Below are 19,268 nucleotides of genomic sequence, written 5' to 3'. Positions count from 1 at the left end.
GCATTTTATAGGTCACAAGTTGTAGAACTGATATTGTATGAATAAAAGCAAGTCTGTCTTCAAATGGCACGTAGTAACAACATAGTTCAGTGTAGAATTGTGAATATGTAAATAACCATGATACATAGCTAACAGCAACAATGATTAACAAAAATTAACAGCAATATTACTCCTAACATTTTAATACCTTGCCATAACTTTTAAAAATGACTTGGTATATAATAAAAAATATGTTTTGTTTATACACAAAATTGGTATACTATCACAAGACAATTTCTTGTAATCAAATACGGTGCGATAAAGAAATTTACTCAAATCTCGGTCATCCTAATAACGTTAAGAATACGAATTACGATATTTTGATAACTATGACAATACGTTTTTATAGACAGACGATCAAGCCTAATCAAATCCATCCTAATAGTAACAATTAATTTTCAACCACAAAATGTGTATGCTCTTCTAAAGTACGTACTTGTATAAAATATTTAAATACTTATTTAAAATACAATTTTTTTCTGATACCTTTAGCTAACTTATAAATTGTATATTTTTATTTTCTAACAGAGTGATAATGTAAGTAATTACACGATTGATATTATTTGACTAGGAAAATTAGTAGTCAAAATTAACATTACGCTATTATGTTATCAACTTTAAATTATTGTTGAGAAATTTATAGTTAGTTTGGAGGCTAGTCTCCTATAACTTCAATATCACTTGAACCATTACAACTTTTTTAATTATTTCAAAACTATATTCCCAAATGGTTTAGAGTTTTCATGGTTTCTAATATAGGCTGTAATTTATATAAACGTATACAAATTGAAAATATCTACAATATTACTAAGTATAATTTATACTTTTAATTGGAAACAATTTTTGTATTTATTAAAATTGTATGTATTATGTACTTTTTTGTGATTTGAATATCTACATAGTTCATTTTCACGGTTTTTTTTCCATACTATTGTGCTATTTCTGATTTGACCATACATTGTACTTTTGTAAGTGTTGACACACATTATTCAAGCCAAATACAAAACAATAAAATAGACAAAAGAAAGTCATATAATAAGTGAAAAGCTTCAGTGTTCGTTTTAACAACGAATTTAAATATTTATTAGTGCCTTTTTCTTTAACAACAATTCAATTCAATAGATAAGATAAATAAGTATATAATATCGTTTAAACTTGAGTCGTTTTAGCAATACAATTTTAAATATCCATCTGAACTCCCACGTGCCCCACGTGCCGTTAGTGTAAAGAGGTCACTGTCCAGCTCTATTATATTTAAATAGTTGAAGGAATATATAATAGTAACATATAGTTTGTTTGATTTAGAATACAGCCATAATCCGAACTATGGAGAAGATGTTTAAAGTTGGCCGTTTGGCTTCTATCGCTCCAGTATATTACATTAATAAAATGTTTGGAACCTTACCATGCGGTTACTCATATTACCATACAAAGAACATCATAAAGAATTCTAAAGATTTTCATGGGAGATTTCATAATAACAGTAAGAATACATTTAAAAAAATAATAAATATTTAAAAGCATTTCCCTCATATTGTAAATGTAATTTTCAATATTTTTGATTTGTAAATCCAATTATGTGGCTTATAAGAAAAGTATATAAATAGCGTATACGAGTTTTAAATCTAGACTATAACACAATGTAACGTGTTTTCTTATTATACGACAAGGATTCTCCCTTGTTAAAATAAAAAAACTCCTTTACTATAATATTGTGTTGCCTAATAGTGCAGAAAGCACAAATCATGTAAAAATATTACCTTTAACACGTCGGCTACCAAGCCATTTTTCATAATACTCTTTTGGTGTACAGAACAATAGACCAGGTGAGAGAACCCGAGTACCTCCGTGGTAGTCAACTTGTTAAGTATGGTCGCTTGACATTTGCGAATGTGTTAGACGTAACAACGTTTTTTTTTCAATTTTACAGTTCGCGATGTACGTTTTCACGTGAGCAAAACTGCAATCATACTTTGGACATTGCAGATGGCAATACAAGTGTGGATGTTTATCGGGATGTCGAAAATCATTATGAAGTCGTTGGCCAATAAGAAAACAAACGGTTGTTCGGAGAACAAGGACTGTAGTGCGTTAGGTGTGCTCATCTCGCATGTAACAATATCGCCAGTAATATTAGTTTTGGTCGCGTTCCGGTTGAAAAAAACAACCCGTTGCATGAACATGATCGTAGTCCTGTTGCTTCGGTGTCGGTACTCGCGCAGGTTGCCCGTCGCCTCGTTTGCCGTACTGGTGTTAATGATCTCTATGATACTCAAAATCGGAGTTTCCCTAAACTATTCCAAACAAATATTCCCAATAGTTTTTTATGCTTTTTACGCATCGTTTACGTGCCCCCTATTAATCGTGCACCTGGTTAGCATTATGTGTTTGGTATCACAGAACTCCTACGAAGACATTAACAGGTAATATGGTTCATAGTTTCTATACATTGTATAATATAGCAAAAATGTATAGATAATATCAATTTAGCAGAAAATTAAAATGTTTTCATCGTGTAATCAGCGCGGACCAAGATAGACAGGACTGTGCACCGTTATCCAAATAGAATCTAATTGTTACAGGGATGTCGCACTTTTACTAGTAATGGTTCTCAACGCCATTCATTAATCACTTTCTAACGCAAAACCTAATGCACTTATATACAAAGCAGTTGTAAAAAAATTTTTAAAACGTGACGCAAAATCATTTTACTCCGAGCGTTTTTGGTTTCTGCGGAGGTTCGTTTTCTTTTGATACGGAGTATAGTGTACCGTTGACAAGTAATCCTATAGAGAGGGCTAGGAAAGTTTAAACTATTAGAGCCCCCCAAACTCTCACAAAATTTAGTTACTATAAAATATTTATAAAATTTTAAAATTTTTTCTGAAAACATTTAATTTTTCTGCTGGTCTGTAGTTTACATTGTTTTAATTGTTAATTGGACGATTTGTTAATTCTAATTAGTTAAATCTATTTTTTCACCGATATTAAAATAAATGGCATATAGCGAAATATTTTTCATATTGTTAATAATTATACAGAATATGACTAAAACAGTATACCCGAATATTCCGTAGACTCAGCCTGAGATAATATAATGCGATATACACTGGGAATATTTTGCACATTATAATGTATATTAAGTACATAGTACATTAATTATACTTTTGAATAATTTTTTTAAACGTTTGTGAGAGTTATTTAAAATTTTTCCCATTTCTCTGGCCCACCCTGTATAAAAAAAATAACATAAAAAAGCCAGTACAGTGCGGTTGGGGAATAGTGGAGACGGGGTACTAGAATTATTATATTTGAAAGTGATAAAATCACTTTCAATGAAACACATTGATGCTAATTGTAAATACTGCACCTCACTTTAACACTTTCTTACTGTGCTGGTTTGGACTGTACTGGTTTGACCATACTAACCACTGATTCGTATGGAAGGGTTTATTTCAAAGTGAATTTATCACAGTTGTAATAATTCCAGTAAACCGTTGACCTTTCCGTCCCCACTATCCTCCGACCCCACTATTCTAGCTTTTTTTACATTTTTTCATACAATATTCAAGTAAACAAAAAGTAATTGTTGGCGATAACCTAACCTTAATTTAAATTATATAATATCCTGTAGCAAACATATATATATATATTAACAACATATATACATAACATACAAACATATATATATTATTCTACAGAGAAATGGGAATACTATGCAGTTTGATATTAAAATCTGAACGGGCGTTGCGTTTGACATCGTTGATGAACGATCATTGGTTTCTTGAAGACTTTATTGAACATATATCCAACACATTCGGAGCTGAGTTATTATTTATCATGATGGACATTTATATTCAGTTATTGTTGTGTTTCTTTATACTTATATGGGAAAATATTGTTCATAAAGTAAATGTGGACAGTTTCATGTATGCTAATGTAGGCATACACATATGCATTATGGCGGGGAATTTGATTTACTTGTGTCATAGATGCAATGCTACTGTCAAAGAGGTAACTATTAAACCGAAATAAACATTTGAAAATGTATGCTATAAAAATAATTGTTGAATGTTCAGGTTTGTGTGGATGTAGATAAAATAAGTATTAACACTGTTGGTATAGTAATAATGATAAAGTAGTATTTTACTAAGACTAATACAATAAAGTAATAATTAAACATTTATAGTAATATAGCACGTAAATAGAGCGATTAATTTTTTGAAGTATAAAATAATTATGAAGAAGAGGTTAAAAGATAAAACAATGTGGTAAGATATAAATGTAGCTAGACGGTACGCGTCTTGGATCTTAATCGACCTTATTTTGTATAATACTTGAATTAGTTAATGAAATAATTTATTAATTGTTTTTATTAAATTTAGAGTCGAAGGATAATTTTTGAAATGCACCGCTTAAGATGTGTATTGTACGACGATCCAATTGGTCAAGCTATTGTGCGTAACTATTTTGTATAATGTTGTTAAATATTAAATTATGTTATGAAACAATAATAATATATGCAACTACCTATGTAATAATGGAGATTGAAAATAATTTTTTAGTATAAGTTCAAGATTCATAAGTATTACATATATAATTATAAATAGTTATCACGTTTTCAACTACATAGCAAAGTGTAAACTAGCAAAGTAAAAAATGTGCTAGGTTATAAGGGATAAGCAGCAGGTTGTGAAAATCGGTCTTTAAATTTGAATACAATTAAATTTGATTTGAATTCGTGTTACGTTTACCACACTAAGTTAATCATAGATTCGCATCAAATCGTTTTCTTAATGGGTACTAACTACTTGCTTTTTTCACACAAAAATGTGGTGCATATTTGTGTTTATTCAGTTAGTTATTTATAAATATAAACTTATGTTTTGTAATATTTTATGCTTTCTAAATACTGTGTAATCATCAAAACATAAATAATAGTGTTTTAATTATTTTTTTACTGGAATTTTAAATTTTTTGACAGCTAAAAAAGCTAAATGGCTCTATTGGAAAATGACATTTTTTAAGCGGGGGTGCGTTATTGTATTTCAAAGTTCCGATTTTTTAGCAAATCATTTGAATATAAAGTATTTTAAGAATTTTTGAATTTAAGTTTTTTGTTTTTGCAGCTAAAAGTGTTCACACTTCGAGTCAATAGCCGGGAAGTTCATATTGCAGTATTGAAGTTATTCAATATAAATCTACCTCTACTATGTGGTGTAGGTATTTTAAACAATGCTACCATACACAATGTAATGTTTATATAATTTTTTATGTTTTGCAGTCGGCAAGCCTTATGTTCACGTATTTTTTAGTGCTTGTTCAATTTCAAATAGATGGTTACAAACACTCATCAAGAGAACTGAATATAACTAAAATGGATAAATGTGAAAAATGGCCATGTATTAGCAAAGGTCAATAATTTATTATTTTTGAAGATTGCTTTATTGAGATTTATCAATTTAATAAATATATACTGTTAGCTTAGGACTATTATCTTTAAATGTATTTAATCGATTATATTATTTTATAAATAATAAAATTAATTTATCAAATATTGATTACTTATTTCTTGTAAATGTTGAAAACCTTATACTACGTTCTTGTATTTTATTGTTATACATAAATTACTTTTTTTTTTTTTAATAAGAAGTATTTACTTTCGTAAAATTATTTTTTGAATTTATATAATGATTCGTTTTTAAATTGTAACGAAGTGTATCATAATTCACATATTTGATTCTTTCGCAATTGAACAAGAATACAAAAAACAATAAAATAGAAAATAACAAACAAATTTGCGCTTAGTACGTTGCAATGTAATGACAATGAATTACGATTATTTTATTTTAAGCGAAACGTGGTTAAACAGTGATATATCTGATAGTGAACTCAATTTTGATAACTACAATGTCTACAATGGTCTAACAAGTTCTCGCTCTAGAGGTGGTGGTGTTGCTATTTGCATTAAAAATAACTTTTGCTCGGCTCGTATTCTCTTACCGTCCACTAGCGTTGAACAGCGGTTTGTTTGTATACCATTTGATACCTCTACCGTTTTGATACTAGGCGCGTGTTACATATCTACGTCGAGTCCAACTGAAATGTACTTAAACCATGTTGAAACTATAGATTGGGTTCATTCGTGTGATGGTACTTCTGCACGTTTTATCATTGCAGGTGACTATAATTTACCGCACACGAAATTTCATAATGATATAACAACGGTATTGTTTATGTTGGTGCTCGAACGTGTCCAGCAGATGTGCTGTTCGAATACTTCACATTTGCCGGTTTCTCTTAACCGAACAGTGGACTTCTTTAAAGTCCAGGCGGGCATATTTTGATGTTCTGTTCCTCTTTAAAATGGTAAATTGTATGGTGGAATGCCCGGAGTTGCTGTCTAATATTGGTTTATGGGCCTCCCAGGTTAGAACTAGGCAGACGATTTTTTTAACGATAATGATGTTAAGCCAAAACATATTATGTTTCAATAATGTCATCTGTTTTTGTTTGTTTTGTTCAAATTTTTATAATGTACACTCTCTGCCCTTATGGGCGTATAAAACACAAAAAAAAATTAAAAAAATGTTTAAATTTTAATGAAGATGCGTTAATATAAAATATCACCATTTCATTTATACAGATTTATTGCGTATTTCAGAATTTTTTTCAGAAGAAAGTTTACAATATCGCTTTGATGTTATGAGCCAAGATTTTTTAGAATAAGTGAGCATTTAGTGAGTTGCACTCTAAGTTTCTTTTACACGGGACTATCTACTTTTTAAATCATCATACATTGTATGACACCGAATATCTATTTTTCTTGGGCTGGAAAAATGTCACTACAGTCTACAATCGTTCTCCTTGTCCTCGTGCATCTTGCCAATCCACCACCACCTGACTTCTTACGGCCTTGTTTCAATCCATCCATCGCTTCATTGGCCCGCTCGGTTTTCCTCTATAATATGATCTCCACTACATTGCTGCTCTTAATTCCGCTGTTTACGGTTTCCTTCTTTTAAATAAAATAATTTTATTTTTTAAAAATATGTATTTATTGTGACTAAAACTGAGACGACATTTGCTGAGCTCGTGGCGTGCGAGCAGCTATTATTGAAAGTGAGCGATTTTATCTGTAATTTACAGATGTTTTTATAAACTGTATTATAATAGAAAAAAAAATTTAATGTAATTATTGAGGGGCGAATAGATGTTTTTTTTGCTATAGAGAAATATTAAAAAAAAAACAAAAGAATGAAAAACAAATTTGCTTGCTTCGTCGCATACTTTTTGCCTTACTACTGTACACTATTAATACAGCGATTTAACTTAATAATAGACGATTTTTATAGGAAACTTTAATAATATCAAAAATACAAAATCATCTTGTTCAACATTTTTTTTTTATTTTAAAACAATAACAGTATTATAAGTCACGATATTAATTATTTCATCTAAATCTACAAACGTTTAACCATCTCTCAATACTCATAATTATTAAAACTGTCTAATAAGTCTTGTGACAAGGTACTTGATATGGTTATACATATTTTAATTAACCCCGCTCAAAGCTTAATTGTGTTATAATAAATCAATAATTATACTTCACCAAGAAATTTAAGAAATTACGATTTTTGACTTGTGTCATTTTCGCAACATATGTGCAATATGCTTGCAGTCAGCACCTTATTGGAAATATTCTATAGAAAATTTGTTTAACAGTAAATATTATTGTGGGTTTAATAAATGTTTTATTAATTTGTTTATATTTTCGAAGGGTTTGTCAACAGGTCGTGTTTATATGAGTATCAATAAAGAAAAATATTATTTTTGTCTGGTCAAAGTGTAATTTCTGATTATTCATTGACACGTCTTGACCTCTGACTGAGAAACAAAATAAAAATGGATGATTGATGGGATAACAATAAAACCATGTATTACAATGAAGATTTATTATTTTATTTTGTTTTATACTTTTAAGTTTTAAGTATTAGAACGGAGTTAACGTTAACAAGTTGTTCGTAGAATACAGTCATTGACCAAACCATGAATAGGCGGTGGAAAATTAGTCGTTTGGCTGTTATTGCTCCAGTTTATTACCTATGTAAAATATTTGGTGTTTTACCACTCCGTTACTCATACTGTAAAATCGAGAACAACAGAAGACCGAAAGATTTTCGTGGGAGATTTCATAATAACTGTAAGATGAAATGTGTTTGTTACCATAACCTAGAGAAAGAAAATCTGTGTGGGTCAGGAAATATTAAGAACTCATTTTTATAGGCAGACTAACTATAATCTAAAATTGATAAAATTTGATACAAGTATACTTGATAAATTCGATAACCCGTGGATTAACGATATGTTATTTGAATGTTTAATGCGATTCATAATTAGCTTTTAAAAGTACTATTTACTGTAGTGTCACTAAATTTTATCATGCAAGAAATAAAAATTAAAATGTTGTTTTTATTTTCTCACATTTAATTTATAGAATCATTACATATTATAATAGCTTCAATCGAAACTAATTAATCAGTATAATGGTAAGGAATTTGAATCATGGCTTTTTTTTCTACACTGACTATACTTATGCCCCTTCTCCACAACCCAAATATTGGTTTTCTCAAATTGTTCGACTGCTATTTATAACGGAAAATTCGTCTGATTTTCCAGATCAAGACGTACGGTTTCACGTGAGCAAAAGTGGAATTATGTTCTGGAGTGTGCAATTCGCCTTTCAAATTTGGACGTTCTTTGGGTTTTCAAAATTGATCATTAATTCAATATCCAGCAGAAAAATGTTGAATTGTTCGATAGGAAACACCTGCAGTATGTTAGGCTTAATGATCTCGCATATGCTTAAAAGTCCGATTATCGCAATTTTGGTTCTGTTTCGTCTGAAAAAAACTGTTTGTTGCTTGAACATGACAGCAACTCTACTACTTCGACAACGCCATCCTCGCAGATTGCCCATCGCCACGTTTGCCGTACTGCTATACATGATCTCTCATTTATACAAAATAGCAACATCAGTAGTTATTGATAATTTAAATTTTCCATTAGTTTATATTCCATTTGTATTTGTTTACATATGCCCGATGTTACTCATTCACCAAATATGCGTCTTGTGTTTAGTATTAAAGAACAGTTACGAAGACATCAACAGGTAATAATTTAGCTCTATTTTGTAACAAATTTACCATTAGAATTGTTTATTTATTATTCATTATTTTGATTGTGTGTTATTAAATCGCTTAAGTAATGTATCGCGGGTAATATACATTGGTTATAATAGTTACTAAAACAAAAGTTAACTAGTAAAAATTATATATATAAAAAAAACATCATAATAAAACCAATACCTTCTCTGCTATGCATCGAAGCTAAAAAAGTAAATGATATCAGCTCCCACTGTTAGGCTAGTTTATATTAGTTAATAGTAGTTTAATACTACTATTTAATCGATTTTATATGCTTATAAGTATTATTAACGCTTAAGTATTATATGATTATCTAAAGAGAACTGGGAGAATTGTGCAGTGTGCCACTGAAGTCTGAACGAGCGTTACGATTGACATCATTGATGGACGACCATTGGTATCTTGAAAATTATATGGAGCACATGTCCAATACCTTTGGCCCCGAGTTACTATTTATAATATTGGACATATACATTCAATTAGTGTTGGCCATGTATGTATTTATATGGACCAATATTGTTCACAATCAGCATGCGACTTTCTACACATACTTTTACGCAACCTTGCAGATAGGAATAATAGTGGGAAATTTGATTTACTTATGTTATCGAAGCAGTTCTACTATGAAAGAGGTAATTATCGTTCAATTTATTTACTTAAATTAAAACTATATACCTACATTTTAGTAGTTACTTTAGGTAAATATATAGGCTTTTGTCCATTTTTTAAAGTTAGAGTGACAGTCCTCCATCAAACCCTCTTAATTTTAAGAGAGGTTTTACCTTAACAAATACCTAACCATAAAAAAAGGCCAAGTTCTAGACCCCCTCACAAAATGCATGAGTTTATCAAAGAAGTGATACCTACATTGTGTCAAAGTCTGCTCTTTCTTTAGAGTTAAGTCCATAACCTCACTTCACTCCTACTTTTATGAGCAACACTGCTCTTTTATTTTTTTTGCTTAACACTTGGTTATATTCTGAATGAGGCATAAAACAAACTTGGTCACAATGTATAGATATCACTACATTGATAAGCTGACTTTTTTGGGAGGTGGCCTGAACTCTGGCCAGGTTTTTGTTGAGGATTTAATTCCTTTTTGCTGGTTATCAGCATGGTGGGCGTCTTTTTGGTTTTTTGCGAGGCACTGGAGGGATTATGTATGTAGTTCGGATGAATGTTCATGCGCGCCACTTCACGAATTTAGAACTACCCTCCCTAAAGCGGAACTAATTTTGAGAAAATTGTAATTTTCAGATATGTTTTCTTTACTTTTGCAATAAGATTTACTTTTGTACTAAATTTTACGTTTATACCTATACTGGAAAAGCTTTAAAAGTTTGATAATGAGTGTGTCAGTCAATAAGTAAAAAAAATGTTATCATTGAAGTTCTCCCATTTTTAAAAAGGCTTGATGATAAGGGCGCATATTTTGCAGTGTCATAAGCTACTTAAGCTTAATCTATGTTTAAAATTTTAAATGCTGATCTAAGAGGAAGCAGAGATATGAGGGTGAGAAAAACCGGGTGAATTGGTCCATATAAAGGTACAATGACATTGATAGAACTTGGCCTGGCTTACTTACGTGCGTTCAGATCATCGTATTATAGTAGTTTATATAAGATAAAAAGCACTTATGAGATTAATCATATATTTAGTGTGGGTTCAAATCGATATAATTATTAATATGTTTCTGAAGTTTATGAAATTAATAGAAAAATGTATTTATTAATCTAGAGCGGACGCGTAATTTCTCAACTACAGTATTTGAGAGATAAATTATACGATGATCCCAAGTGTCAAGCTATTGTAAGTATATCTGTTATGTAGAATTTTTAATTTTGCGTGCCAATAAATAAAATATATAACATTTATTTTCTTAACCTAATATTGTTTTGATGTTATCTATCAATAAATTAAAAACCCGCTTAGTGGGGTCATAACTTGTTGTTTTTAATGTGTTAAAAGCTGAAAATATTCACACTGCGAGTCAATTGCCGGCAAGTTAATTTTGCTGTTTTGAAGCTATTTAATATAAACCTTTCATTATGTATTGTTGTAGGTATTGAATTTATTTTTTAATTAATACATGTGTATAATATTTTTAATTACTTATTTTCCCCAGTCAGCAGGCTACGTGCTAACATACTTTTTGGTGCTTATTCAATTTCAAATGGAAGGTTATAAACGTACACTCAGAGAAATGAATATTAGTGCTATCATTCTAAAAAATTGTAAAGTATGGCCATGTATTACCGATGATGATTAGTTGTAAAATTAAGAAAACTTTTAATTCCATATCTTTATTGAAATACGTAATGTCTATATTGTTATATATGTTATGTATATGTATATGTTATTTGTCAATAAAGAAAAAATGTGTTTAATTATTAAAAATATGTATAGTTATAAAACTTCTTATATACATAGTAATATATATTTTCCTTAAAAAATATATTGTTTTTTTTTTAGTCATGCTAAAAATACATTTTTAGTTAAAATCTGTTAACTAAAAATGATATTGTTTAAAAAAGTGTAAAATATATTCATTAATTATAATAATAAGTTAAAATGAAAACATTGGTTCACTGTCAGGTGACTGTGTAGGTACAAGATATCAGTATGGATGGGTCTTTAGAAAGTGATTGACATAGCATTATAAAAAACAATGTGACAACAAAACATTTTTGTTCAAACTACGACTAGTATAAATAATGTTTGATCTAACATCATGATTATTTAATGATTTTGGGGAATAATATGAATAGTAAGTTATTATTATTTAAATGACTTATTCTGTTAGTGACTATCGGTGAGCTGACGACATGCGTTTGAAGTGGGGTCCGTTAGCTATTATAGCTCCAATATATTACGTAAGCAAATTAGTCGGTACCTTGCCAATCGGTTATAAAAATGACTGTGAAAATAAGCTTACCAAAAAATCGGATAATTTTCGCGGAAAGACACATGGAAAATGTAAGTTTTTTACAACACGACAAACTCATGATTGGCCCATCACAACATTTTTGGAAATCAATTGGAACAACCATGTGTATAGATTTTAGAATGTATTTAATATACTGGCTGTCTCGCGCTTTTACAACAGTGTTTAATTCGTTTTCAGCCCATGGCATAATTTTCAACATAAGCACAAGTGGTGTTCTTATATGGGTCGCGCTGTTTTGTCTCCAGATATGGTCATTTTTTCGAATGGCGTTCTACCTGACGGAAGCCTTGATGCAGAGAGAGCAACTCGATTGTTCGATGGACAACTTTTGCAGTGTATTCGCGTTGCTATTGTCACATACGTTGATAAGCCCGCTAATAGTCTTCGTGACGTTGTTTCGACTGCGGAAGACCGTCAACTGTTTTAATATGACCTCCGTGATTTTACTACGGCGCCGTTATCCACGCAGCCTGTCCTTTAATGCTTTTGTGGTATTCGCTTTCTTGGCAACATTTTTCGTCAGGTTCTTTCTAGTCCTACTGAGTTTTTCCAAGGTCAACATAGATCTCTTCCCATACACCATAGGTCAATTGTTACCGTTAATTCTGGTCAATCTCATCAGCGTACTGTGTTTGGTTACTCAACACGCGTACGAGGATATAAACAGGTAAATGTGGCTCGAAAATATCTGTATATATATATATATATATATCTGGTCCCGGGTAGAAAGGGCTAAGTCAATTTTTCACAAACAATTTTTTCCCGTAGATTTAAAGCTTGATTTTTGCTGATTTTTTTGGTTCAATTGGCATAAGTCAGTGACGAATATCACTCATATTATTGAAGAATATTCGTGGTGTAATACTATAATGTGTAGGAATTTTTAAACTTTCAAACGGCTGTCTTGAAAAGTTGATTAAATTGACTTAAGCCCTTTCTACCAGAGACCAAAGATATTGAATTTTCAGGAGTCTTTTTTTGTTAATAAACATCATAATTAAAAAACTAATCATTTATAGTAAGTACATAGATGTCTATGTACTTACATGCTAAGTCACCGACAATTTCATTTAAAATAGAAAAAAATTTATGGGTATTTAAAGCATTTGTTCATTACATCATATGGTTAGTATTGGATTAAGGAATTTAAAGTAGGCTTAAATTTGTTTTATTCAATCGAATGGATTGATTTGATAATGGATCACTAGTCATACATTTATAAATATAACAACATACTTTGATTATTTCAGGGAATTGGAGGAACTGTGCTACGTTCAATCGAAATCCGAACGAGTATTGCGGCTATCAGCGTTAATGGACGATCATTGGTTTTTAGAAGATTATGTAGAAAATTTGTCTAATACGTTTGGACCGGATTTGATGCTTGTCATGATGGATACTTACTTACAAATGTTGCTGTTTCTATATATATTGATTTGGGAGACGGTAATTCGTGGAGTGCACACAATAACCGTCACGTTTGCTTCCACTGCCGGACAGCTGTTATTTAACATAGCCAAATTTTTGTACTTGTGCTACAGATGTGATTCACCGATGAAAGCGGTAGATAACAACTATCTTTGTACATTATTTATGCATAAAAAAAAATACATGTTGCCCAATAAAAAAATGAATACAATATTGAGTTGCAAATATTTTCATTTGATTAGAATATTGTTTTTACTATTAAGACGATTACAAATTAAATTTATCATTTAACGTGGATATGTTTTTGGACTGGGGGTCATTCTGAAATACGTATGTTACGATTTGTGTATAGGACATACAGATGAAATCGATATAAAGACCGTTATTTACAAAAGCGAAAAAATCAGCTAATTTATCTGATAAGATAAGAGAGATAAGAGATAAGAGAATAGAATTATGTTAAAATAAATTTGGAACTGGGAATGGGAATGGGGAAAATAATAGAAATCGTTATGGTTATTCGGACCCGTGATACTAAAACTTTTCCATGATTCAATGTTTTTCCGTGGTGCGGAGAAAATAACTAGGTTTTTTTTTTTTGGTACTTTAGACTTTTTTTTGAGTTTTTAGTCTTTTCTAATTTGTACAATCTCGGTATCTGATTCATTGCAGATTATATTGATATTGTTTATAAATACTATAACCAGTAATAGTTTTAACAGTAATTTTGTTTTTAGAGCAAACGAACCATTTTTCATTTGCAACACCTGAGTTTTGCACTGCATAACGAGCCTGCTAGTCAAGCGATTGTAAGTATAACGACTAATACAAACAAGAAATTAGGTTTATTTACAAAATAAAAAAACAATTTATAAATACAACACTTACAGCTCAAGATGTTTACACTTCGCGTTAACAGCCGCGAGGAGAAAGTGACTGCTTCAGGTTTTATCGACATAAATATGTCTCTTGTTTGTAAAGTAAGTAAAAAATAAAAGTTTTAAAATTAATCAATAAACCATGTTAGCGTAATGAATATTGCACAAATGTCTTTACTATAACAATGGTGATAATGTTTTAGTATAACTGTATTTCACTTAGTATACAGTTTTAAATTAAATTGTATCACAAGATTTTTAAAGTTTCAAAGAATTTATATTTATATTTGCTTTTATCGTTAAAACCGTTATTAAGTTTAAAGAAATATACATATATATTTTTTTAAATTGGGGTATAAAACATATTTTGTTCTCATGGTAAATTTTATTTGGATCGGTGTTAAATATGGCACAATACTTATAAAAAAAATGTTAAATGTTATACCTTTTAATAACATAACAGTTTTACAAATATGTCAGTAGGTGCTCCAACATTTCAATTGATAACCGTTATTTTATGTATATTTCTCCGCACCACATGTGTTCTGGTACAGCCTACCTAAATTTGTAAAATGTTTACAGACAGCAGGAGTTGTGCTGACGTACTTTTTGGTGCTCATACAAATTCAATCAGAGAACTACAAATTTCTGATCAAAAGCAATGTTAACTCATCGGCTGTTCCTGCGTCTTGGTTACCGACCACGTGCGAATCATGGCCTTGTCTTGGGCAAATAAAAAATTGAGCAAAATATATTATTATAATAGTTTCATTTTAAGATTTATGAATTTTTTATATGGTGACATGTTATGATAAATAGCTAAATGATTGGCCGTATTAAAAATTCAGTTAATCCCCAATTTAACATTCACTTACATGATAATCGAATTTTATTTTTGTAGTTTTAATAAACAACTTTATCAATTGTCATACATAATGTTTACAAAATAGTAGTAAGGCTTATGTAATTTACTATTCGCTTAAACTAAAAAGTTAACGCGTTGAACAAAATATTCTAGAAATTACAATGACAACTGTTTAAATACATATTTGCAAATGTTATGAAATTTTATTTACACATATTTTATGTATACATTCTCGTAGGTATTTGTACATAATATAGATGTATATAATATTTACAGAAGTATGCAGGTGTTTATTTTGCAATACATTTTTAGATTAATAGCAAAGTCTTCCTTTAAACTTTTTGTCTTCTGTAACTAAACAGTGTAGTCTCTGAAGCTGGACTATAAATATAATTCGCAATGTTAGCATACCTCTTACTGAACACCAACGTACATTCTTTAAACCTAGAAAATTGTTCTAAAAACCGTGAATATGCTATAAATTACAAGAACTCACGACAATATTGTATTTAGCAATAAAATGATTTCTTTTAACAATTAAATGTCTTGCTTTAACTAATAAATGTGTCCAAATAAAAATAAAAAAATCTCGTTTTGCTTATAGACAAAATTAGTATAGTATGACCAGTTATGTGTGACCAGATACATTTCAACTTTTGCGGGTCTCAGCAGTTCTTTTTATGTCGGCCTAACGTTTTTTTATCGATTCTCCGGTTAACCAATACCTGTATGAAAATCAAAATACCTAAACTTTAAACGTAAATTCTATTGTAATTGCTGAGAAACCGCTTTAACGACTTAAGAACTCGTTTTAGAATTGTACTTGTGTGTATTACTCACAATTTAATAGTTGTCATAGTTGGTATAAATTATGTTATTAGTGACTATTTATTTTTAAGTTGTTGCTGGCTCTATTAACCCGAAAACAAATAAAAGATTTAACAAACAAACTATTTATTTTATTCTGTGTATTAAGTATCAGAATTTTCATGTAAAATAATAATTTTGAATGGTTTAGTAAATTTGCTTATTACCTTCTTTTTATACCTTCTTGTTACATGTAATTTGTTACCCATAATTCATTTGAAATCTTTAGTGAAGAACTCGATTTTGTAAGTATTTATTGAGTTGGTAATAATCTAGATTCATTTTTTTTTTATTATACTATGTTAGAGGTTTTTACATGAATTTATTGTACTAAATATTTATAAATTATAAATGGTTAATTGCGTATGCAGGACTATGTTTAATTTTTTTTTTTTGATTACATAGTAAATAGATATCTAGTAGCCTCCTCATCTTGTGTATAAATATTGGAAGCCAAAGATTTATATTTTGTATATTAGGACTTAAAAGATATAGAAGCTAATTAAATACTTCATATAAGGCGTTTAACATTTATTAATCACGACCAATTTCAAATTTTTAAAAATGCAGTTATGATTCTTGTGCTATTATAAAGTAGCTGTTGAAAAAAGTTGTTATTTTTAATATTATTGACTTATAATAAAAATATCCGTTTTCATTGAAATCAGATTGTTCTTTTAAAACAACCAGTACATAATATAAATAAATGTTTTATTCAAGCATATTAAATCATCTGTCGTTGCTATAGTAATTTATTTTCACACTATTGATTATTGTAGTTTTATTTTCAACAACAACATACTTAAAATCATTTTGTTGTGTCATTACAGTGTATTTATTTTTTATTTATTCTCATTTTATAGTACGCGTAAATTCAAAATTTAATAATATTTGTTTTGTTGTAAATTCCTCAGTGGACATCCGAAGTACATTTAATCGAGCGGTCTTACTCGTCTTCAGGTAACTTCTTGTAAGATGTAGTAGTATTAGTACCTTTATTGAGTAAATGCTAAATTTATATGATATATTTTTATTGTATTTATTTATTAAGTATAAAGCCACATACTCCGTTAACGAAAATGTCATCACCTAGTATGTCTTTTCAATGGCCCGACGAGAATAGCATTAGTAGGGCTACCGTATACGTGTTGCAAAGACACGAGTAAGCTACCGACTAAATAAATAAAAAACGGGTTTAAAAAACAATCATTCTCTATGTAAAATTAGTTTTCACCGATGTGAAGCCTCGGACGACGTAGAAAACTACTTAAACTCAGACCAAGACAGGTCATCGAGTAGAAAGAGACCAATCGACAATGACGATGAAAAAGAAGAAGATCGTTCACAGAGAAAAAAATACAAGTAATTAACCGACCATACGTGTATCAACTAGAAAAAAATTCTTACAATCGTGTCATACCTTCATATTATTATATTATATACTTACAAGGTGATAGTTTGAAAGCAGCTGATTTTCAGAGCGGCTATTGATTATCTTTTATGTTTATGGCGGGCCATTCTTGAAATTATATCTCAATAGTATTTTGTGCATCGACAATTCGAATTTAAATGGATCCCTTTTATTGAATTATTTATATTTTAGTCATTAAACATTATTTTTGTAATAGAAATATTATGGTCAAACTGTTGATTTTTACTGAGCTGTTAACAAATTAAAGTACTATAAGGAGAAATTATAAGCCTTATTCAAAGGCATTTTTACTATCTAATAAGATAACCTAACAAGTAACAACATAATATACAGCGCACACGCATAGCTAACAAAATTAAAATATCAATTACTTTAAACGACTTAAAGTTTATTACAAATATCAAAGTGTTATTTATATCTGATAACGCACTACGAAAAACAGTTATTTATTTTCCCTCCGGTCGGGTAAATACTGTTTAAATAGTTTCAATAATTTTTTTAGAAGATCCGATTATGACGTTGACGATTCGTTCGAGTATAAATTTTTCCCTCGCCCTTACAACGTAAACGATGACAGCGGTGATTCCTCAGACGAGGAACTAGAAAGTCTGCCTCACAACGACGAGGTCATCGTGATAAGCGACGACGAGGAGGACGCCATAGTGATAAGCGACGACGAGGAGGACGCCATCGTGATAAGCGACGACGAGGAGGACGCCATCGTGATAAGCGACGACGAGGAGGACGCCATCGTGATAAGCGACGACGAGGAGGACGCCATCGTGATAAGCGACGACGAGGAGGACGCCATAGTGATAAGCGACGACGAGGAGGACGCCATCGTGATAAGCGACGACGAGGAGGACGCCATCGTGATAAGCGACGACGAGGAGGACGCCATAGTGATAAGCGACGACGAGGAGGACGTCATCGTGATAAGCGACGACGAGGAGGACGTCATCGTGATAAGCGACGACGAGGAGGACCAGAGCGATACTGATAGAGTTTCGTCACTAAAAGCTGTAACTGATATTTTCCCGTTCAGCACCAGGTATGCTAAACTTTTACAGCGTTTATTCAAAATAAAGATATGACCAAAGGCGCAGATGGATAGGCACTATTTAAAAAAAAAAAATGTTTTAAGAAATTGAAACTTTTTAGAAAACTGCCAAAACGATTTTTGCTTAAGACCTGAAAAAAGAAACATGTGTAAATTACTTGTCTCTGAGTACACCTTCTCCGTGTAAACAGAGCATAATATGCTCGTGTACAGGAAATGGGAAAGGGCGGTTTTCAGCTTATCTACTGCGCCACACACGTTGACAACATTTTAAAAGTTGTACATAATTTAATTGAAATTCTTTTTTACAAATATGGTCTTGTAGCTCGTCAAATGCATATCATCCACTGAATAACGCAGAGAATGATTCTCAACGTTTGTACTTTGATAATAATTACATTCAGTATACAACTGAATTCAACGAAAACTTTGCCAACCAGTTTGTAAACTAAACTATCACAATTGAATTTTGTTGTCATGTCGATTTTCATTACAATTATGAATTATTGTTGTTGGTTTGTCATATATTTGTATATATCTTTGTAT

The 19,268-nt window shown here is 30.5% G+C and overlaps 3 protein-coding genes across 3 annotated transcripts; all 3 read left to right on the top strand.

Annotated features, from left to right (window-relative positions):
* The first annotated feature begins 2,025 nt into the window (after window positions 1–2,025).
* LOC126834980 (uncharacterized) lies at window positions 2,026–5,461 on the top strand. Its single transcript, XM_050567242.1, has 5 exons — window positions 2,026–2,462; window positions 3,741–4,053; window positions 4,425–4,496; window positions 5,169–5,258; window positions 5,324–5,461. Exons 1-5 carry the CDS (start codon window positions 2,026–2,028, stop codon window positions 5,459–5,461), a joined length of 1,050 nt encoding a protein of 349 aa, XP_050423199.1.
* Window positions 5,462–9,149: 3,688 nt separating this feature from the next.
* LOC126834979 (uncharacterized) lies at window positions 9,150–11,514 on the top strand. Its single transcript, XM_050567241.1, has 5 exons — window positions 9,150–9,211; window positions 9,565–9,877; window positions 10,983–11,054; window positions 11,214–11,303; window positions 11,371–11,514. Exons 2-5 carry the CDS (start codon window positions 9,629–9,631, stop codon window positions 11,512–11,514), a joined length of 555 nt encoding a protein of 184 aa, XP_050423198.1. The 5' UTR covers window positions 9,150–9,211; window positions 9,565–9,628.
* A 1,044-nt stretch (window positions 11,515–12,558) lies between these two features.
* LOC126834683 (uncharacterized) lies at window positions 12,559–15,368 on the top strand. Its single transcript, XM_050566790.1, has 5 exons — window positions 12,559–12,859; window positions 13,443–13,755; window positions 14,358–14,429; window positions 14,511–14,600; window positions 15,081–15,368. The coding sequence occupies exons 1-5, from the start codon at window positions 12,621–12,623 to the stop codon at window positions 15,240–15,242; spliced, it is 876 nt and encodes a 291-aa protein (XP_050422747.1). The 5' UTR covers window positions 12,559–12,620; the 3' UTR covers window positions 15,243–15,368.
* The last annotated feature ends 3,900 nt before the right edge of the window (window positions 15,369–19,268 follow it).

The sequence above is a fragment of the Adelges cooleyi genome, unplaced genomic scaffold (assembly GCF_023614345.1).
Source record: "Adelges cooleyi isolate 19-005CV unplaced genomic scaffold, UGA_ACOO_1.1 ACOO_flye_CR_arks_rails_tigmint_CR_PRNA_21, whole genome shotgun sequence".
Taxonomy (NCBI): Eukaryota; Metazoa; Arthropoda; class Insecta; order Hemiptera; family Adelgidae; genus Adelges; species Adelges cooleyi.
Note: the sequence above shows the minus strand (reverse complement) of the source record. Positions and strands in the feature narration are given on the sequence as shown.